General features: G+C 41.5%; 1 protein-coding gene and 1 long non-coding RNA gene across 6 annotated transcripts in view; one reads left to right on the top strand and one right to left on the bottom strand.

The window, feature by feature from the left end:
• Positions 1-17,269, bottom strand: part of LOC143161327 (BEN domain-containing protein 5) — a 987,131-nt gene extending 969,862 nt beyond the window's left edge. For all 3 annotated transcript variants that reach the window (XM_076340237.1, XM_076340238.1, XM_076340242.1), the window contains exon 1: positions 17,233-17,269. In XM_076340237.1, coding sequence (XP_076196352.1) covers positions 17,233-17,263 — 31 coding nt within the window. In that variant the 5' untranslated portion in view covers positions 17,264-17,269. The remainder of the gene's footprint in view (positions 1-17,232) is intronic.
• A 106-nt stretch (positions 17,270-17,375) lies between these two features.
• LOC143161326 (uncharacterized) lies at positions 17,376-22,709 on the top strand. 3 transcript variants are annotated; one of them, XR_012995509.1, is made up of 5 exons: positions 17,376-17,443; positions 18,178-18,242; positions 18,400-18,594; positions 19,489-19,575; positions 21,670-22,709. It is a non-coding gene; the product is annotated as an uncharacterized LOC143161326 (long non-coding RNA). The 3 variants fall into 3 exon arrangements; XR_012995510.1 differs by lacking the exon at positions 17,376-17,443 and adding an exon at positions 17,575-17,845 and having other exon boundaries at positions 18,174-18,242; XR_012995511.1 differs by lacking the exon at positions 19,489-19,575.
• Positions 22,710-22,957: the final 248 nt, after the last annotated feature.

Raw genomic sequence — 22,957 nt, 5'->3', positions numbered from 1 at the left:
AAGTTCTAGGTCAGTAAAAGATTTTTTGGGGGTGTTCCTACCAAGCAAGAGGAAATTCTGTGTCTAGGGATTCTGGGGCAGGAAAAGAACTGAAGAGTTAAAGCAGATCCCTTGTGTGGTACTACAGAACTTCAACGGGTAAAACTTTCTTTCATAGGGTCCCACGTGTTTTTGAAATCTGTAAGCAACTGATTTCCCAAAGACAAGGAGTGCATGTGACCTGCAAAAAATACCGAGTCAAAACAGGCAGACAATTGCAGAGTTCGGAATTGGAGTTGGTAGAAAATGCCAGGTAAGGGCAAAAGCTCATGATACTACCCACAAAACTGGAAAAAGAGGTTAGTGGTTGAAATCACTCACTAGTATTCGCTGGTACTATCCTAAAATGCTGTAAATATTTCCCATAACACCTAACCCTGAAACAAATTAGCTTTTATACACCTGGTTTTGTATTATATGTGGGGGAGGATGGAGAAAGTGGGAGGAAAGGAAGAGAAAGGTTCATGGATATATGTTTTGTATATATCCATATATACATATGTATGCTAGGTATATATCCATGTTTCAACAGCTGCCCCAGGTATGAAGCACTGATTTAACAAAAGCAGGATATCCAGCTTAAACTTTCAGGTATATTAATGAGACACAGGTATATACTATGTATTTTCAAAAACCTTTCTTTGACAAGGTTTTTAAATGCAGAATGATTACCTGCAAAATGCTTACTAAAAGATATTTCTGAACAACCTCAAGAAATAGCACCAGCCAAAGGATATTGATTCAGTTAGTTAGAGTTGGTGCAGATCAAACTTTAATTTCCATGTATAGTAATTCAGGTTTCATAGAGAAGGTATGAAACTCCATACTTAAACTGATAAAGCAACAGAGATCTGGCCTACAGACTACATTGACCATTTCCCTCCTATGCAGTAAAATCATATTTTATTGCAAAAACTTTTCAGTATAATAACATTACTTCCTCCATGGCTTTTTTTTTCTTTATCTGCACTGTATATTCTAGAATAAATATTTTTTTCTGATTTAAGAGCACAAGATGTGATTAACCAACAATCAGATTATGATATCCTAACCAGGAGTGAGCACTATGCGAATCAGGTGGTCTTTATCCTACAAGAACAGCATAATTAAAATTGGTTTAATGACAGCATAACTGAAAGAAGTCATGACAAAATAAATTTCTAAATTAAAAATAACTCACGTTGAGGCAAGCTAAATGCAAAACATCTGATACATAGCAACCAATGCAATGACCCTGATCCATGACTATGTAGCCTTCAATGACTAATAAAGTTGAAATCTCTGTAAGTTAACAACTTTGTGTGTCTCTTTTCTTTAGGACCAGTTCATTCTCAGCTGTGAAACTGAAAAGGACTCAATAGGTAATAATTATTCCTGATATAACAGAGAAGTAGGCTTATTTCAGCTTTCTCAAAAGGCCAAGGCTTTATTTATTTTAACTGTCCTAGGTTTCATACTCCTCAGTCCTGACTATCAGGTTCAAAATGCTTGCCCACAAAAAGCTTCTCCTAAAAGTACTCAGTATGAAGTACTATGGAAGTCTTTCAAGAGTATTGGCAAGATCAAGTAAGAAACATATAAACACTGCTTTTTCGGTTTATGAAAACTAGCCCTTTCATGTCAAATTCCTAGCATTTTTAAAGTCTTAATACGTTTGTTGATTGAACAGGGCCTTTCCAGACCTGTATTTAAAGAGATGTCTATGCCATATTTTGGAAGACATGAGCTTATCTGCTGTAATCCCAGCAAGGCCAAAGGAAGCCAGCTACAGCTGTGATGCTGCATCTGAGCTAATAAGCTATATCGTGGACATTATTTCAGGTTCAGCACTGAGGTAATACAGCTGTGCCTTCAAATTTGGATCAGGCTTTTAACTCATTCTCAGGTATTCTCCAAAAGCAATCAGCCTGGTGAGCCTCAAAACAGGCCAGCTGTGGTACTATACCATACCCAATATTCAGAGGTATTTTGATTTTTCGGTATCTGAAGTGTGACTACTGTAAATTTGTTGTGGACACACCTGTCCAAAGAAAAAGACGTATTTGATTATTACTGAGTAAGTCTAGTATTCAGGAGACTTGAATTCAATTCCTGACTCAACCACTAACATCTTTATGCTGGTAATGAATCCTTATCTGTGGAAAACTGGGCTTTCTATGAGGGCTCCACAAAGCACAAAATCCTGTGGGGAAACACAGCAGCAGTTTTGCATAGCACCATCTTTCTCTTCAAGACCCTGTACTTCACAAATGATTTGAAGAGGGGTAATTGCATGCTGCTACAACTGCTTGGGCTATCGTTATGAGTGTGATAAGTGAAAACTGGGTGATGTTAAGTTCACTGACAATTTCCATCGTGTGTATTACGCACCATAATTCATGCATCCTTCTTTGGGTTGAACTTCTGTGTTTCCTTGGCTCTTTAATATGTGTAATTTAAAGATATGTGTTTACCCTTGCTCCCTATTTACTTTTTGTTAAGAGGTAGGCATGTCTTCTGTCAGTCAATTTAAGTCAACAGTTTCAGACAGTTAATTTCTTCACTTTGGAGTTAAAATCTTCTTGACTACTAGATATTTAAAATAATCTGGGGATTTTAGTACTACTTCTGGAATAATTTGTTCCCCAAGGTTGTTGAAATCAATTACACTATTAATTACTGCCATAATTATACTTACTCATTGAAACAACTCCTTTAACTTTGTAGTTGAGAATAGCATCTTTCCCCCTACTTTCCAAAACAGTCCATTCCAAAAAGTAATATTTTAAGCCACTGAGAATTTCTTCCACCCAAATATTGCCCACTCACATTGCTGAATTGACTCTTCAGTCAAGAAACACTTTAACATAATCTAGTATTTCATGTCAAATAATTAGATCATTGCAGTGTTTTGTTTTATTCACAAAGTATAAGTACTGTATAGCAAAAGATTTAAATATTGTTTCAGAATTCCTGTCTTCTAACATAAAAATGTCAGCAAAGCAAACTTGATCTATTAAGTCTGTTGCATCAGCAACGTAACAAATAGGAATTTAAGTACAGAGAACACTACTAACTAATATACCATATTCAGCAGTTTTTTAACTAAGCAAACGTTAAGTTGATGCAATATTTATAGGAATATGAAATGCATACAAAGTATTTCAAATATTCAGAACACAAGCCAAACTTCTACCTACAAGAAGGCTTACATACAGAAAAATCTGAGATCAAATTACTGATTATTTGTACCGCTTAGAAATAAAATAACCAGCAGATATACTGGTATTCTGTGTAGTTACAAAACATCTGTTATTCTGCAGTACTACAGACCTCAGGTATAGGTAAGTAGTACAGAGGCAAGTTTATCTCGCAATCCTATTTTACATGGACAGTTCCTCTGAAATAATGCCGCTGCCTTTGGATTTGTATAGGTTATTTGAGGAATTTTGCATTAATCAAGTGCATCATACTATCTTATCTGCATTATATATGCATGAAAACATGATAGTCACTTGATAGGTGTTACCCAGCTCTAAAGTTTACTGTAATCACACAGTAACTTTGCTGCTTATTGCAAATGAAAACACATCAGTAGACCTGCAATGAATCCAGCTGGGCTTTCTTTGGAATGGATTCCTGCTGCTCTGCTCTGGTGATTCATGGGAACTGACGTTCCACTTGCTTTTGTGGAGACTGAAATTCAACACATTTTTCAAGGTGGTTATGAAACAATATGTAAAAGCAAAATCTTGCCAGTTTTCACTCGTGATTGTGAGATCCACTGCTAAGTAGATAGCTCTATGAATTAGCACATAAATGAAATAGTTAGATAGCTTATTGATTTAATATTAATAACTTAAGACAACTACTTTCTTCTCCCACCCCCTTTTCTACGCTTGATTTTTTGCCACAATGAATCTACAAAATCAGCCAGTTAACCATACTGAGAGAACAGGGACACATATGTGTATTAGAAAACATATGTATCAGGCTGTATAGGTTCTAGTCTCTAACCTTAATACATTACTTATCCTAAAACAGAACCAATCATAAAAACACTTTACTATACACATATATACATCAAACTCAATGCCAAACATTTGCAGGATCAGGGCCCTAGATTTAATACTGAAGACCACATCTCTGAATTTGCATAGCCTGTGACAAAAGGAAATTGAAGTCATTATTATTATTTTGGTAGAGCAGAGTTTTCCAAACCATTCCAATATACAAATAGTAAAATTACTTCAAAAAAACATATTTTAAAATCTAAGGTTAAAAAATATAGCACTTCTTAAATGACAGGCTTGGACTCTGGCAATGTCGAGAAAATGATGAGTTGTGGGGACAATGTGACAGGGAAGCTGGGATATGGGACATATAGATGTGTGTCCATAACCAACTGTCGTGGTTTAACCTCAGTCGGCAACTGAGCACCACGCAGCCGCTCACTCACTCCCCCCACCCGGTGGGATGGGGGAGAGAATTGGAAGAGCACAAGTGAGAAAAACTCATGGGTTGAGATAAAAACAGTTTAATAATTGAAATAAAATGATAATAATAATAATATGATAATAATAATAATAATAATAATAATACACAAAGCAAGTGATGCACAGTACAATTGCTCACCACCCGCCGACCGATGCCCAGCCAGTCCCCGAGCAGCAGCCCCCCCGGCCAGCTTTCCCCAGTTTATGTACTGAGCATGACGTCACATGGTATGGAATGTCCCTTTGGCCAGTTTGGCTGTGCCCCCTCCCAGCTTCTTGTGCACCTCCAGCCTTCTCAGTCGGTAGAGCATGGAAAACTGAAAAGTCCTTGGCTAGTGTAAGCATTACCTAGCAACAACTAAACCATCGGTGCGTTATCAACTTTGTTCTCATCCTAAATCCAAAACACAGCACTGTACCAGCTACTAGGAAGGAAATTAACTCTATCCCTGCTGAAACCAGGACAATATCCATCCCTTATTCTATACCATCTGCGTCATGCTCAAGTCTCATATTTTCCAGTACATTTTCATTAATTACCACCCCCTTTTTTTCTATATATATATATACACACACACACACACACACACAGATATCATTCCCTTAGTCTGTGGGCCATCCCTCTAAAACATTCGGTGAATTCATTTAGTCCATGACTTCGGGCTCCATCTGTCATCATAATCTTCCAGGGCAGGAAAAATGGAGATGGTATGTGGTGTTGGATTGTTTCATGTTGAAGTCAGTTCTGGTACCATCATCACTGTGCTTTGCTTGGTTTCACTGAAGTTATTCTTCATTAGTCTGGGTGATTCTTATTGTAATAACATTAGTATGGCATATAATATTACTAGTATGATTAGTATATCTGTGTATTATTAGTATAACTATTATAACTATAATTAGTACTTAACATCACATAATTCAGATCATTGGCTATTCTCACCCAAAATCAAATCCCCTTGAGGTACACATCGGACTTCCCCATCCTTCCGCATTATCCACCACGTGCACCCAGGTCCTTGAGCAAAAGCAATTCCATGGATGGGTTTGCCTTTGCCCGAGGCAGGAATAACCCAAACTGTTTTCCCCAATATATTTTTTATGTGCACTACAGGGACTTATTCCCATCTACAGTACGTAAAAGTTCTGACTGGGCAGGGCCTGCTCGACTGGCAGATCCCCGAGTGTTGACTAACCAGGTGGCCTTTGCTAAATGTGTGTCCCAATGCTTGAATGTCCCGCCACCCATTGCTCTCAGTGTAGTCTTTAACAGTCCATTGTATTGTTCAATTTTCCCGGAGGCTGGTGCATGATAGGGGATGTGATACACCCACTCAATGCCATGCTCTTTGGCCCGGGTGTCTATGAGGTTGTTTTGGAAATGAGTCCCGTTGTCTGACTCAATTCTTTCTGGAGTGCCATGTCGCCATAGGACTTGCTTTTCAAGGCCCAGGATAGTGTTCTGGGCAGTGGCATGGGGCATGGGAAACGTTTCCAGCCATCCGGTGGTTGCCTCCACCATTGTAAGCACGTGGCGCTTGCCTTGGCGAGTTTGTGGGAGTGTGATATAATCGATCTGCCAGGGCTCCCCATATTTATATTTCAGCCATCGTCCTCCATACCAAAGAGGCTTTAACCACTTGGCTTGCTTGATTGCAGCGCATGTTTCGCATTCATGGATAACCTGCGCAATAGTGTCCATGGTCAAGTCCACCCCTCGATCACGAGCCCATCTGTATGTTGCATCTCTTCCTTGGTGTGACCTGAGGTGTCATGGGCCCACCGAGCTATAAATAATTCACCCTTATGTTGCCAGTCCAGATCCACCTGAGCCACTTCAATCTTAGCAGCCTGATCCACCTGCTGGTTGTTTTGATGTTCTTCAGTGGCCCGACTCTTAGGTATGTGAGCATCTACGTGACGGACTTTTACAACCAGGTTCTCCACCTGGGCAGCAATATCTTGCCACAATGTGGCAGCCCAGACGGGTTTGCCTCTGCGCTGCCAGTTGCTCTGCTTCCATTGCTGCAACCACCCCCACAGGGCATTTGCCACCATCCATGAGTCAGTATAGAGATAGAGCACTGGCCACTTTTCTCGGTCAGCAATGTCTAAAGCCAGCTGGATGGCCTTTACTTCTGCAAATTGGCTCGATTCACCTTCTCCTTCAGCAGTTTCTACAACTTATCGTATAGGACTCCATACAGCAGCTTTCCACCTCCGATGCTTTCCCACAATACAACAGGACCCATCAGTGAACAGGGCATGTTGCTTCTCATTTTCTGGTAGTTCATTATTCATTGGGGCCTCCTCAGCACGCGTCACCTCCTCCTCTGGTGATATTCCAAAATCTTTGTCCTCTGGCCAATCCATGATCACTTCTAGGATTCCTGGGCAACTGGGGTTTCCTATTCAAGCCTGTTGTGTGATCAGTGCGACCCACTTACTCCACGTAGCATCAGTTGCATGATGTGTACAGGGGACCCTCCCTCTGAACGTCCAGCCCAGCACCGGCAGTCGGGGTGCCAGGAGGAGCTGTGCTTCAGTGCCAATCACTTCTGAAGCAGCTCGAACCCCTTCATATGCTGCCAATATCTCTTTTTCAGTTGGAGTATAGCGGGCCTCGGATCCTCTGTGTCCCCAACTCCAAAACCCTAGGGGTCGACCTCGAGTCTCCCCTGGTGCTTTCTGCCAGAGGCTCCAGGTAGGGCCATTCTCCCCGGCTGCGGTGTAGAGCACATTTTTTACATCTTGTCCTGCCCGGACTGGCCCCAGGGCTACTGCGTGAACTCTCTCCTCTTTAATTTGTTCAAAAGCTTGTCGTTGCTCAGGGCCCCATTTGAAATCGTTCTTCTTTCGGGTCACTTGATAGAGAGGGCTTACAATCAGACTGTAATTTGGAATATGCATTCTCCAAAAACCCATGACGCCTAAGAAAGCTTGTGTTTCCTTTTTGCTAGTTGGTGGCGACATGGCTGTTATTTTGTTGGATCACATCCATTGGGATCTGACGACGTCCATCTTGCCATTTTATTCCTAAAAACTGGATCTCCTGGGCAGGTCCCTTGACCTTACTTTGTTTTATGGCAAAACCAGCCTTCAGCAGGATTTGGACTATTTCCTTCCCTTTTTCAAAAACTTCTCCTGCTGTGTTGCCCCACACGATGATATCATCAATGTATTGCAGGTGTTCTGGAGCTCCACCCTGCTCCAGTGCAGTCTGGATCAGTCCATGGCAAATGGTGGGGCTGTGTTTCCACCCCTGGGGCAGTCGGTTCCAGGTGTACGGGACGCCCCTCCAACTGAAAGCAAACTGTGGCCTGCACTCTGCTGCCAATGGGATTGAGAAAAATGCATTAGCAGTATCAATTGTGGCATACCACTTGGCTGCCTTTGACTCCAACTCGTATTAAAGTTCTAACATGTCTGGCACAGCAGCACTCAGCGGTGGCGTGACTTCATTTAGGCCACGATAGTCTACTGTCAGTCTCCACTCTCCATTAGACTTCCGCACTGGCCGTATGGGACTGTTAAAGGGTGAACGAGTCTTGCTGATCACTCCTTGGCTCTCCAGTCGACGAATTAACTCATGAATGGGAATCAAGGAGTCTCGGTTGGTGCGATATTGCTGCCGGTGCACCATGGTGGTAGCAATTGGCACTTGTTGGTCTTCGACCTTCAGCAACCCCAAAACAGAGGGGTCCTCCAAGAGACCAGGCAAGGTGGACAGCTGTTTAATTTCCTCCGTCTCCAAGGCAGCTATACCAAAAGCCCACTGGTACCCTTTTGGGTCTTTGAAATACCCTCTCCTGAGGTAGTCTGTGCCAAGGATGCACGGAGCATCTGGGCCAGTCACAATGGGGTGCTTCTGCCACTCATTCCCAGTTAGACTTACTTCGGCTTCCAATACAGTTAGCTGTTGGGATCCCCCCCGTCACCCCAGAAATACAGATGGGTTCTGCCCCTATATAGCTTGATGGCATTAGGGTACACTGTGCACCGGTGTCTACTAGAGCCTTATACTTCTGTGGGTCTGATGTGCCAGGCCACCGAATCCACGCAGTCCAGTAAACCCGGTTGTCCCTTTCCTCCCCCTGGCTGGAGGCAGGGCCCCTCTAATCCTCATCACAGTACTCATTTCTCATTTCTTGTACGTACGAGTCAGAAGTTTCTTCATTAAGATCAGGAGTAAGATCAGCCCTTCTACTCTGTCTGGGGAACTGCCCGCTGGAAACTGAAGCAGCAATTTTCCTGGAAGAACCTCTTTCTGTGATTGTTTTCCCTTGCAATTCACATACCCATGCCCCTAGGGCTGCAGTAGGTTTTCCATCCCACTTCCTCATGTCCTCTCCATGGTCACGCAGATAAAACCATAGGGTGCCCCATGGTGTGTACCCTTTATATTCTCTCTCTTGAGCAAAAGAACGCTGACTCCTAATAGCCGAGATACTGGTCCGTACAGGTGGAGAGTAGGACCTATCCTCTCTGAGTTGCTGGATCTGCCGGGACAGTTTCTCCACAGCCGAGACGAGGGAGGAAGAGAGACTTTCCTCATATTGCTGGAGTTGACCAGCCAATTCATCCACTGTTTGTTCCCCTCCATCTTTCCAGGTCATCACTGCCAATGAATTGGTGTATGACGATGGTGAGCTCCTTATAAACTTCTGCCACATGGGTCGTGTGCACTTGACTTCGTCTGGATCTTTGGATAGTTGTTCATTGTTCAGGTCATCATAAATCACACTGGGGGTGCCCATTGGCCTAGGTACTTGCCCATCTTGTCCCACACACCCTGCCACTCATAACTATTCGGCTTTGGGGCAGATCTCTGGATGATATTCTTAAATTGCTTATCAACTTTAGACAAAACCGAAACAATATTCCCAAGAAATATCAATAGAAGTATCTTAACTACCTAAGGCTGTTCAAAATACTGAAAAGTTACTGTAACGAAGGAGGAAACATCATAGAAGAAGGTAGTGACACTGCCATTCTGTATTTCCTCCGTAAAAAAACTCTCAGAAAAGTCACTGTAATTGCTAGTTGTCTCCACGAAATGGTATCCATGGTACAGTAACGGCTTCATTGAGAAACCTACATACCACACTAACATCAAGGTCAATGTTCTAAAAACAAACCTCACAAGCGAGACATCACTACTCACTGCAAACTGCAGTTTTGCAGTTTTGCAAACTGCAAAAACCAACACCAATCTTTTAATATGTACAGCAGAAAAAAGAGCACGATGCAGATTATACAAATCAATATCGAGAACAGAGAAACCACCATTGTGACCCACAACTATTAACAGATATAAGTTCCTTAATACACTCCGGTTAATCTGTTATTATCTCAAACCCTTCGTGACCCATGTTGGGCGCCAAAAAAGGATTGTCATGGTTTAACCTCAGTCGGCAACTGAGCACCACGCAGCCGCTCGCTCACTCCCCCCACCCAGTGGGATGGAGGAGAGAATTGGAAGAGCACAAGTGAGAAAAAACTCGTGGGTTGAGATAAAAACAGTTTAATAATTGAAATAAAATTATAATAATAATAATATAATAATAATAATAATAATAATAATAATAATAATAATACACAAAGCAAGTGATGCACAGTACAATTGCTCACCACCCGCCAACCGATGCCCTGCCAGTCCCTGAGCAGTGGCCCCCCCGGCCAGCTTTCCCCAGTTTATGTACTGAGCATGACGTCACATGGTATGGAATGTCCCTTTGGCCAGCTGGGGTCAGCTGTCCTGGCTGTGCCCCCTCCCAGCTTCTTGTGCACCTCCAGCCTTCTCAGTCGGTAGAGCATGGGAAGCTGAAAAGTTCTTGGCTAGTGTAAGCACTACCTAGCAACAACTAAAACATCGGTGTGTTATCAACTTTGTTCTCATCCTAAATCCAAAACACAGCACTGTACCAGCTACTAGGAAGGAAATTAACTCTATCCCTGCCGAAACCAGGACACCAACTCTTGATTACTTGTAAATTGGTTTACTTCTATTGTAGATTAATTGCAGACACAGCTTGAGCCTGGAAGAACTTCCTATCTCAGGTACAATGCAACCTAAACATGGCAATTCTGCATCAAGGTTCTGCATGCCAACTACTTTTGGGGATTACTTGAGAAATCTGAGCTGGTTTCTATAGAATCACATAGTTCTGGAAAAGGGCAGCACAATCAGCCCTCCAGAAACAAGAGTGATGTAGCACGATGCATACACCTAGGTGGGTCTACTGGAGCCAGTGCTGAGCAGAGGCAGCACTGCTGGATCTGAGTGACATTAGCAGCAAATATCTGTACCAAACTCCTCTTCACATCCTGTAGCACCTCATTTATCCGGGGGTTGGTGCTGTCTGTTACCAAGACCCTAGCTCTTTATTTAAAAAAAAAAAAAAAGTAAAGATGACTGTACAGGCATTTCACTCTATTGCTTTTGTCCCTAAACAGCTGTTGCTGGAGGAAAGAGGAACAGGAGGAAGGAAAACCTCTGAGTGTAGACAAGTTGTCCGTTCCTTCTGTGAAAGATAACAGCTATTGTTATTAGGTGTCCCATTTGGAAAGCAGGCTTGTGCTGCAGATCTAAGTTTCCCAGTCCTGTTAGTGTAGGAGATCCTCTCTCTCTCCATGAGGAGATCAAGCCAGTTACATTTTAACACAGAAAGCTGACTTTAAAAACTATTTTAATGAGCATTATCGCTATAAAGCTCAACTTCAAAAAATAGAAATGCTATGTAGGCCATATAAATGCATTCTGAGGTTGATCTGTTTTTTGCATGAGACTTCTGCCTACTAAATACAGTGACAGCAACACTAAAGAAACTTGCAGAAACTTCTGTTTTACAAATTTCAGTATAAAACCTATTAAAATTCTCAATATGTCCCATTTTTTTACAAATTCAAAAACCTCCTCTCACGAGCGCTAATAATTAACAGGGTGCTTTGAACTTCACTGAAAGAAAAAACATTGGGAGGCTTGAGGTAAGTAACTTTCAAAAGCTTTGATTATTTGTCAAAGAAAAAATTGTTTTAAATATGGCTAGGAAATGGTAAACCATTAAGAACTGGCAACTGGAATACCTAACACATTCCTGTTTCTTTCTTTTTCTGAAATTATATCTTCTGGCTGTATAAAGCCTTCATTAATATTTCTCAGGTTTCCTTATATGGGAAATTATGTAATAGAAATACGAACAAAGCTACAAGTACCAAAAATATATTAGCAGCTCTTCTTCGGTGAATTCTTCTAGTGGGGATTGTTTCCACTAGATAACTGAAGAAGTTGGAAATTAGTTGAATATCAGTCTACTGGCAACAGAGTATAATGATTATTATAATATTTTTCTGTAGCAACTATAGTTAATTTCTATATATCACTTCAATTAATATTTCAACTTAAGCAGTAAATACTGAAGTAGTTAATGGTCTTACAGAGTGCTTCCAATTTACTAACAAACCTTTTTCTAATATCCCCTGCACTTCCAACTGCTTAAGCTAAAATGTACCGATGCTATCAGTAAGTTCTGGCAAATGTGTTTGTTGAACAAAACACATTTTAGATTTGTTTACAAATACATCCTGCAGCATTTTATAAACAACTGTAAATAGCTCTTTATGATGTGTGAACATCTGCAAGTCTGGGCCCAGTACCCTTACAGTTTTCCACTGACTTTTGAAGTCTCTTCATGTTGACAGGAAGATACAGTGGGCAGATCCCTTTCAGCATGAAGACTGCAATGTCTTTTCCCAAACACTGGAATTCAGCTATGTTTACAGGCTAGTAGTTTATATTAGGAAATAAGCTATATTGTTTACATACACTTGAAAATTCAGAAATAATTTAAGAAAGGACAATTCAACTGAAGAAATTAAATTTGCCTGGAAGACCAGAAGTACCACTGATGTACAGTGTTATTTTAAAGACCAAGATTAAATAAAATTGTTAAAGTAATTAGCAGATTTCTCCTATTTTAAATTTCCTCATGATAAAGCCAGTGAATAAGAAGTTCCAGTTATCAAAAAGGCCTATATTTAAAGACAAATAAATTAGATGATTGTCTTATTTAGTTTGGCTTTTTATTTAACAATTAAGGCCACGTAAAAGAAAGCAGTATGTTCCTGATATTAGAATGTGTTCATACCATGTGATTAAACATTTTTAAAAGAATAACTATTCTTTTTTGAAAGAATAATCAAAAGCTACCTTTCAGAATAACCCAGCTCAGCACTACCATATTAAAATAAATTAGAAAACACTGTAGAATTTACACAGCTATTCTATCAGGCCCTCCACATGCAGATCTCTGAAATAATGATCTCAACGCTAAGTATTTTAGAAATGTTAATTACTACCCAAACTTTGAGTGGGGGTTCAGCATTCAGCAGTGGTTTGAAGCGCTCCTCCCTGAAGCCAGGTCAGCCTGGCTGTGAATGCTTTCAAAAATTCTAACCATTCTTAATATGAAATGTGACTTAACATCGCTCTGCAAGGTATCTATCATGATATGTAAATAAACGTGAAAAACTACACATTCATCTGGGAAATCTGTTTGTTCTGATAACAAGGATCTTTGGTCTGAAGACATATATTTATATCCTGTCCAGTACTGTGAGTAAATGCCTTTTTTTTGCTTTCACTATGATTTCAGTGACGATGACTCAATGAAATATCAGAAATACTAATATCCACAAAATGACTAGCAACTGTGGAATAACACATATTAGAACTGTCAATCCAGGCTAATATTCAGCTGCCTCAGATAGAAAACTATTACAGAACTCAGCGATAACCTGCACCCTTTGATCATTCAGGCCTCTGGAAGCAAGTCTTCTGAAGGTAATATAGATGCCTAGAAGAATAAGAGTGACCTGGGGAGAATGAAATAACTAGGGAAATTTTAGCTGGATCCATGTCTGAAAAGTTAAATACTTTCACCTGGTTCATGGGTCAAAAAATTAGCAAATACAGGCATTCTGTACTCACTTTGACCTACTCCTAAACCTTCCTTAGAGAAGTTAATAAGGTCGTCTTTGCTACAGAACTGGAAAAATAACATTGATCTGTTTTTGAAGAAACTTAACTAAACTGGCCGTCTTGCTATATCCTGTATCTTCCAAAGGTTTGAGACATCAAGGTCAGCTGAGCAGAATAACTGGAAGTCAAATCAAGAAGCTCCTGAAAGTAACTAACTAGTCTTAATCACTTTCATTCTCCTTCAGACTTCATTTGTGAAGATGTAAGTTGCTTTTAATTTGGATTCCCAGCTTGAGACATGAAGGCCTCAGCCTGGAAACCCAAACAGGGAAGCATACAAACTTACGGTTTATTGCAGAAAGCTGATTTGAGCAGTTCCAAGACACCACCTAGGACTAAGGAGCCAATTGCAATGGGAAAATGATTGATTAATCCAGGGTAAAACGAGTTGATCTGCAGTATTCTAAACAAACATCAGAACACATAAACTATTTTAATGGATTAGACCAGATGTCTGCCTAGTCCAGAGAGGATAGCACCAGAATATGAACTCCATAGTAGACAGATGTGAGATAATCTACCTTCCATATTAAGTCTCAATCTCATTTGAAACACACAGATTGGCTTAAACCATGATACAGAAAATAATGCCAAGCGTAACAGTATAATAAAAGCTGATGGTAGTCTCTGTTCAGAAGTACTTTGTGCAATTCTGTGCATCCTAATCCCCCTCCCCAATAAAAAAAGGGTTAAAAATTTGCAAAAACTACTACAGAAACAAAAATCTTCTACATGAAAAAGGAATGGAAATATGAAAAGATATGTATATATGGAAACAATAAGTATCATTACCAGTGTAAGAAAGATTAACAGATTTACTTTCCTGTAACAGAAGAATACGACTGAAATGAAAAATTCTTACATTATAAAAAGGTATGTTTTCCATAAAGTGTAATTAATATACAAAACCTCTTGACACAGTATATTTTCAAAGCTGAGTTTAGAGGGGTTGTAAGCATCTTAGATGTATATAATTCAGTATCAGATAATATTTAGGAAGAAACTTAATTTTTAGAATCACCTTTCTGTAAGTGCATATTATATTTTTTCTGACAGCTTTCCCTGACACTGACTCTTGTCAAACACAGGTTACTGAATTAAACCACTAAAGAATGGTCCGTAACAGTAATCTGTGTTGCTATAAAGCATGGATAAATTACCTTTAATTTCTCTGTAACTCAGTTTTCTCATTTGAAAATTACAAATGACAATCAATATTTCAAGATGGGAAGATAAGACTGAGTTATTACTTGTGTTTTTTGATCCAGGACTAAAAACATGATGTTGCTGTAAAAACGAAACAGCAAGTATAATATATTCATACTGGCTAAATCAATTTGTATGGTTTGAACAATGTTCAGTCCTTCTGTAATGGCTTTATTCTCCTTGCATCCATACATAAAAATTTAAATTTGTGCAAAATGTAGGTTCCAGAGCTAGATTCCTCTATCTCCTAAAGACTGGTCCAGATCTGACATATCATGAAGACATACTAAGCAGTGAGGATGCACCAAGAACGTTCCCCAATTATTTAACGTGCACATCAACAGTGTCAGTGTCACCTGGCACTAAGGGGACAAACAGGGTCTTTTGGGGATCTGCCAAAGATCCCTAAAAGAACCTGTCTGTCCCCTGTGTCAGGTGACAGTCAGGAACAAAATTTTAGGGAGGAAAAAGGCAAAAAAAAAACCAAACCACCCCACCTTTTTTTTCCACAGCCTACTTTCCATGTCCTTTCTTAAAAACGGGTCAAGATCACAAGTTTGTTTCCCAAGCCCCACTGATCTCTGAAAGTTTTGGGTCTTTCTCCTATCTTTGTGGTTCTTTGCATTTTTAATTCCTCACCTGGTTTCTCCAAAAAAGAAGGACCTGCAAATTAAGACTTGCAAAATGGCCAGACAGGCATTGCAAAACTTAAATGGACATGTATTAGGAACACGCAACAAAACATGATTTCAGCAAAAATGGAAACACAACATTTATGAGAAAGTCACTGATTAGTTAGCTGCAATGGTTAGATGTGGAAAAAGTTCTGGGCAAGGTTGGAAATAAAAAGCAAATACTATAAGGCTGCAGATTTAAATAATATAGCAGAGAACACAATATAAGAGTAAGTTTACATGCTAGTCTGGAAATAGTAGGAAACTTATACGTTAAAGAAAGTTACTGACAATGGCACAGGCATAGGTAGATGAAGTAGGCAGGAAAGCTGACAAAGTCAGACAGCCACTGGAGATTTGTTTCCTGTTTCACAGCGCAGTCAGAGCTGATCAGCTGTGTTTAGTAGTGTTGCACAACACAGTGAATGAAAATAATCACCTGCCTCATGGACAAGTTTAATGTACAATAAACTTTACAGTGTGGTTTCAGGCATTCATAAACAGCATGGCTGAACACAGGGAATTCAAGAACTTTATGGCCAATCCATTTAGATGTAGCCTTCGTAGTACTGTTTCCCAGAGCACAACAGCGTTTCACATATTTATCACTTTTTTTCACCTTAAGTGGCCCAAAAATCCAAAATCAGTTCCATCGATAATGCATCTTCATTTGGAGCCACTTCTGAGGCTGAAAAGCACACGCACAGCAGCTAACACAGCAGGCTAGGAAAATGAACTTTTGGTCCAGGAACCCAGATAATTTATGTATGATGCTGTGGGATATTAAATATTCAGAAAAACTGTCATTGTTTTTGTTTCATCCTCCAAATGTTAGTATCTCTAATTTTCATAACTTATTTTGGGGGCTTTTGTTTTCGTGTGGGTGGGAAAAGACCTTAGCTGTGTTTTGTTACAATAGGAAAGACCCCTGTACCTAGAGGATCCATATCATTCATGAGGAAACACAAAACTTTAGTTTCACCAACAAACTTATCTTCACATACACAGTTAGAACCATTCTTAATACATCCTGAATAGGAAGAATAACATTTGGCACCTTCCTTAAAGAGACCCTCACAGAATAACATATGTGAGACGTAAGGTGTACGGCATGCTGCTGCTCTGCAGCCTCCGAGTACTTTACAGATCCCGGGACAGGTCAAGCAGCACCTGCAGGTCAACCCCCAAGCTATCAGCCTCGTGGAGCAGTTTCAATTCTAAGCCCGTGTCTTCCCATATTATTTTTTCAATCTAAATAAAGCAGGTCATGGTTTCTTGTGTGAGGGGAACTCCTGTGCACCACCACCACCTTTGCCCCCTGTGCGAGGAGGATGGTGCACAGTGCAGGCTACCCCACCATCAGCTTCTTCCTCTGCACAACCGGGGCTCTCCCCGACATTTTGTTTGCTGGGTAAGCAGGGCTCTCACCCTCTTACCTTCCTCCCCACAACAGGGCAATCCCCCCTCAGACAGGGCTGGAGTGCCTGGGGGCTCTTCCCCCTCTCCCTGCCTGAAGGGGCAACCCCCACGACCACCCCTCCCCCGGGAAGATGCTCCTCATCCCCCAAGGGAAGGTGCCTTGCCCTCCACCACAGCTCTCTGGGCAGGGGCCTCTGCTCCGGCCCCTTCTCCACCTCAGTGCCCTCGGCCAGGAGGCGCTTCCCTCCCTTTCCCCTGAGAGAAGGACTCCGTCTCCTGCGCTCTGCTGCGAGGCAGGTCCCCTCTACCGCCACAAGCCCCTGGAGCAGGGGGGCTCTTCCCCTCTCCCCCCGCCCAGGCGACTGCGGCTGGCACTGACCCGTCTCTGCCGTCCTGCTCCTCTCCGCCATATTTGTTGTCATCCCCCCCACCCCCCCACGGAGCGAGACGCTGCCTGGGCGTCGCCATGGCAACACACGTCACCGCCGGAGGAGTCCCGCGCCCCCCCCCACCCCGCCTGCAGGCCGCCATGGCGGTGCGGGGAGGGGGTGCGGCGGGAGCGCCGCGCTGACGGACGGCGCCCGGGGCAAGTCTTCCCGCCACCCCGGGGAGCCTGGCTGGGCCCGGGACGGGGCGGGGGGCGCAGAGTGTCTGCTCCCGTCGTCACCCAGGCCGGCGGCCGCGCGTGAGGGGAGCCGGCGCTGCGTGAGGGGCGGGAACGGCCGTGCGTGAGGAGAGCCCCGCCGGCCGCCTGCCCCTCAGTGCCTCTCGCTGCTGGTGTTTACAGGCACTGTTTGCCCAGGAAAGGAAGGGCTTGTTATCTTCTCCCTGGTGACTCTCTACCTCGGCAATTACAGTAACAGCGCCCCGGAGGAGGAGGGCAGTAGCCGGGTACCTGAGCCCCCACCCGGGCCTCGCTCCCCGCCCGCGGGGAGTCGGGTCTGGCCCTGTGGTAGTCACAGGGCTCCGAGGCGGAGAGACTCGTTATGGAGGTGCATGTCCCCCTCCACCCAGATCAGGGAGCAATTACAGCCTTGCAACTCGGAGGGGAGTGGGGGACAGAGGGGCCTGACAGCTTGTTTGGGTTAGGGGTCTCTGTTGCCCCAGTGGGGAAGGGAGTGCATCCCTCTTGCTCTGATTTCCAGCCTAATGCACTGAGGTGGAGCACAGGCATTACAAGGAGGCACCCTTTGGACAGAGATGGCAAATTCATGTGTGTGTGACTACCCCACCCTTCCCCAAAACGCAGCAGGTGAGTCTGATCATGTGGCAGTTATGTGGCAGTTATGTCAACTGTTGTGTTTTTTTTTATTTCTTAAGGCAGCCCAGTGGGGAGCTTCATTATGTGCGTGTGTTGCCCCGTCTGTCTCCTTCTCCCAGACCTAGCAGGTGAGCCTGACCATATGGCAAATACAGTGATGTTTCCTGGGGACGGGAGGGTTTGTGTGCGTGTGTTCGCAGGCCCACTGGGTGACACTCACCATGTGGCAAATACAGCAGTGAAGTCTTTGGTGCAAAGGGGCTAATTATGTGTGTGTCTCCCAAGAGACCCAGCAGGCCGGGTCTGATCATGTGTGTCTCACTAATGCAAGACTGAGATGGAAGCTTCACTGTACATCCCCAACGCAGACGAACTCCAAGGTCTCAGAAGCGAGGCTAGCCATGGAACAAGCACAGTGTTACAAGCGCAAGCATCAAGGCCTATAATCATGTATATTTGCATACACAAGCAGACATGGGGGTGAGTGCATCCCAAACTGGGTGGCTGTTAAAACTGTGGAACAGGGAGTATGCATGCAATGCTACGCAATGGAAATGGGCAGGACTGTGTTTATGGCTATGTACACACATGTTTGCTTCCTTATAGGTAGTAAATTAATGTAACCACTTCCTAGTGACCAATGACTAGTCAGTGAAACACTCCAAGCTTAAAAATCAAGGCAGGTAAGATTGTATCTTTCCCCATCTGAAGTTCTGTTCTTTAAACATCACTTTACCTCTTTGTCTTCCTATCTGGTATGTGCCTTTTCTGCTCCAGTTCAGCTCTTCTTAACAAGATGCACGTGGATAATACCTGCAGGTTCTACATGCTTAGATTTTTCTGTGGGGTCAGTTGCTTCCTTTCTCCCTGGCTTTTGCGGCCTTGTTCATTCTTCTTTCAGTTCATAGTTCTCTGGTTATTTTTGCAGCACCTATTTTTGTGGTTTCTCTTCCTTTGCTGTTTCCTTTCTTTTTCAGTGGCACTTAGGCCTCTTTCCTTCATCTACTTCTCTTCACTCTCAGTATCTTACTTTAGTATTATATAAGCTAATTTAATATTACTTTAGCCACATTCCTGTGCCAATGACTTGATGAAATACCTGTCGAAAGTGGTGTACCAAGGGGGCTTTGTGATGGGGTTAGAAGGTACACCCTTGCACAGAAGAATATTGGAGTGTGGATACTGTTCTTTGCTCAGCGAGGGCCATCTAGATCCAAGCTCTGGAAAGTATTTTCTAGACTTCTCCCTCTGCAATCTTCATAAACTATAGGTGGTCACTAGCATACTACAAAGGCTGATTTGTCTCGCTGTTGACAGTGAACTACAGTAAGTACATACACACCCCACATCCTCTCCCTTATATTCTTTCTCCAGGCTAGCAGATCACCCAGGCCCTGTGCTCTTCCTTCTTTGTTGCTGGGCAAATTATCCTGGGACATCCTTCTTCAGAATTTGCCACAGGTACTCTGATCTTTCTTTTCTGTCCATTCAGATCTCATGGCTGATTGTTTATATTAAATGTTCTTCCACATCCATTGAGAAACATCATCAGCACCAATTCAGGCTTAACACAGACAAAAACATTCTCTCCTGTAATCTCTCCATGTATGGGCATTATTGTACCTCCTACCTGTCTGTCTGTCACAGAAACCTAACCTGATTTTTTCTTTTACTCTTTACTTGTCTAGTCTGTTATCAAGTCTGGCTTTCTCTTTCTCTATCAAAAAGTGACCATATCTGTATCTGTAGCTAGGACACTTTTTTGCTTCTGGTCATCTTTTATCCTGTTACAACCCCTTTCTTTTAGATTCCCTGATAGCCATGTCCCATCCCAGCCCTCCTTCAAATAATTTCTCATATTACTTAACCTCTTAATTCCTTTGCCTAAACTTTCCTTTTTCTTTTTTCTTTTTTTTTTTGGTCTTAGACAGTTCTGTCCAAGTCTACAGCGCTAGTCTGGTTTCTTATCATGTCCCCACATCCCCTTATTCTCTTTGTTCTACTTGCTTTTCCAGCTTTAGTGTCCCCTCATCCATATTTCATTCCTATCTATTAATACTCATATAGCATTTTTCATCTGTAAATTTCTAAGAATTAAGTGTCTGTGGAGAAACCTTCCATATCAGTTCTTCAGATGACCTCTTTATTCACATTTCTCTGAGAGACTCACTTCTCTGGTGACCACAAATACTAATCCAAAGGCCTTTTGCATCTAACTGCCATTCTATTGACTCAACTCAAAAAAACTGCAAGATGGTCTATTGAAATCCAAGACATCTGGGGGAAAGTGCTTTTTCCAGTCAAATTAGCTCTTCTGAGTTAACACACTTGAAAAACCTGGAAATGCCACACTCTTTTTTTTTTAGTCTGAGTTTAATGCTATGCTATAGTCACCTCACCAAGCTGAAATGGTGTTAAATATAGATTATATGCAGTCTTTCCAAAAACAGTAAGATAATTTGACAAGAGAGAACTGGAAAGTTCATACAGAAAGTTCTTTAGAAAATAGAAAACTGAATGGTGTAACTTGAAGAATAAGGGCTGAAGAACGAAGGAAATAGTATTCAGGAGAAGCAGTTGCTCATTTTTATTCATGCATTTTTAGAGCACCTGAAAATATGTCAGAGTGTTCATTAGTACAGAGACGTCTTTGGTCCCTGCCCTTCCGAAGCTAATAATCTAATTTTGGACATTGCAAAACAACGAAGAATAACAGAATACCGTTGCAAAACACTGCTGCCCTGGTTATCTTCATAATCATTGTTTCAGCCATATTCCTTATTTCTGTGTATCCTCCCCTCCTTCAGCATCTTCACAAGCAAAAGCTACTTCACTTTTGTGGCTCTTTACAGCTTATTCCCACCCTATCATCTTTTAATAGCCTATGGAGAAATCAACGTCTTCCCCCCACACATTTCATTCAGTAATAACTCTCTACTTGTTACATTTTCAAACCAGCACCTTCATGCTTTCCCTCGCTGCTGCTTCTCACTCCCACTCACCTAATTTTCCTCCTTCAAATCCCTCCCTAAAAATCTCCTATGCTGTGATGTCTACTGCAGTAATGATAATGAATACTCAGCTGTGTGCCAAGATTACTGTCTATCATGGTGACTAGTGTTGTCTTATTCGGATCTGTCTCTTGCATCCACTTCTTGTGTTGGACTGAAAATGACTTGAAGCAGGCCCCCTTCTTCTCGCTGTGTTAGTTATGGGTTCTGGAGTGGACTCTTAAAATCCATTATATAAACAAATAAAAATAAATTGACGCAATGGAAATAAAAATGGATATGCTGGCCAAAACCAGGAAGATTAGGCAATAATTCAGTTATGATTCATCAGCTTGGGTAAATTTACATAAAAATTACTGTGACTGACAATGCCCTTCATTACAAATATTGAGAAAGAAATTATTTTTCTAAATACGGATTTGTGCCATTTTTCTATTTATTTATAATCTATAAGAACTTGAGGAGTATGTTTTACTTTTTTATCTGTGCTTGTATTTGAAACATTAGATATTCCATTTTTTGTTTGTTTATCTTTTGTCTGCAGCCCGCAAGACTGGGGGGTGACTAAAGAACATGAGAAAGCATAATACCACAAGAGCAAAGACTGAAAGGAAAAAAGATTTCTGATCACTTTTTTTTTTAACATGAGTATAATTCAAATATGTTGAAGATAGAATGATTTGCATTACACATTCAATACTTTCATCTCAACTAGAGGTGGCTGCTGTCAATACGTATCTGTCGAAACCCCGAAGATCTTCCAAGAAAATCAATAAAAATCCAATTTTACAATCCTGATATTTTCGGAGTGTTTAAAAAATTGGCAAAACCCACCCTTTTTTATACATTACAAAAAGGCCAGTAAGGTGCATTATTGATTTTTCACAAATTGTTTTTAAGTGACTGTTAAGGCTGGATGAGAATGAGAAGATAGAGTATTAACACGAGTTTTGCAGGCGTTTCACACACCACATACATGGTATGGTGTATGGTATGGTTCTTCAAAGTGGGGATTTAAAAATCCAGGTGTAATTGTGTAGAAATCATATAATTACTTTTTTTGTATCACTTTCCCTGCGTAGAACAAAGTAGTGCATGCATTCAAGTGTATGTTCTATCTGTACTTCAACTTTGACTACTGTCAGAGAAGAGGCTGTGACAATGTTTCTGCTACAAACAGGCCATCAATGTTGGCTGTGCAAGCAGAGTAGGTACAATCCAAATTAAAAATACAAAAAAGAACGGAAAAAAAGTCTGGTCAGAATTTTTAGCCAGGATGTTATGGTCTGGTAGATTCAGACAGAAAATGAAATCTGATAAAGAAAAAAAGAGCCAAAATGAAAACCCAAAGCCTAGACTGAGGTAGCAAAATTGAAGTGAATTTTAAAACATGCATACATAGTAAAGGAATGCTATAATCTTACTATTGTAACCTTGAGCCACTCTTTCTCTTCTTCCAGCATTTATTGCTCTCATTAGTCATGTAATATCTAAAAGCAGATTGTAAATTTCTTGTGTCAGGACAGTATCTTTAATGTATTCTGAACATGCCTAGTATAACTTTAGACGTTCTATACAAAAATAGTATTACCTCTTGGGCTATTCTGTATTATTTCTAAGCATAGGAAAAACTAAAATGCAGCAAGTCTGGAAAGGTCAAACTGTGTCTCCCCTCATTCTGTGCATGACTTCAGAAATAATCAAAAAGTTACACTGAGATAACTGATATGAAACCTGAGATACCGTGATCACAAAACTTGGATCAATTTGTGCCCGTGCAGGCGAAGCATCATCTCATTTCACTCCTGAAAATATTTTTAATTTTACATTTT

This window comes from Aptenodytes patagonicus, chromosome 5 (assembly GCF_965638725.1).
Source record: "Aptenodytes patagonicus chromosome 5, bAptPat1.pri.cur, whole genome shotgun sequence".
In the NCBI taxonomy this organism is placed as follows: domain Eukaryota; kingdom Metazoa; phylum Chordata; class Aves; order Sphenisciformes; family Spheniscidae; genus Aptenodytes; species Aptenodytes patagonicus.
Note: the sequence above shows the minus strand (reverse complement) of the source record. Positions and strands in the feature narration are given on the sequence as shown.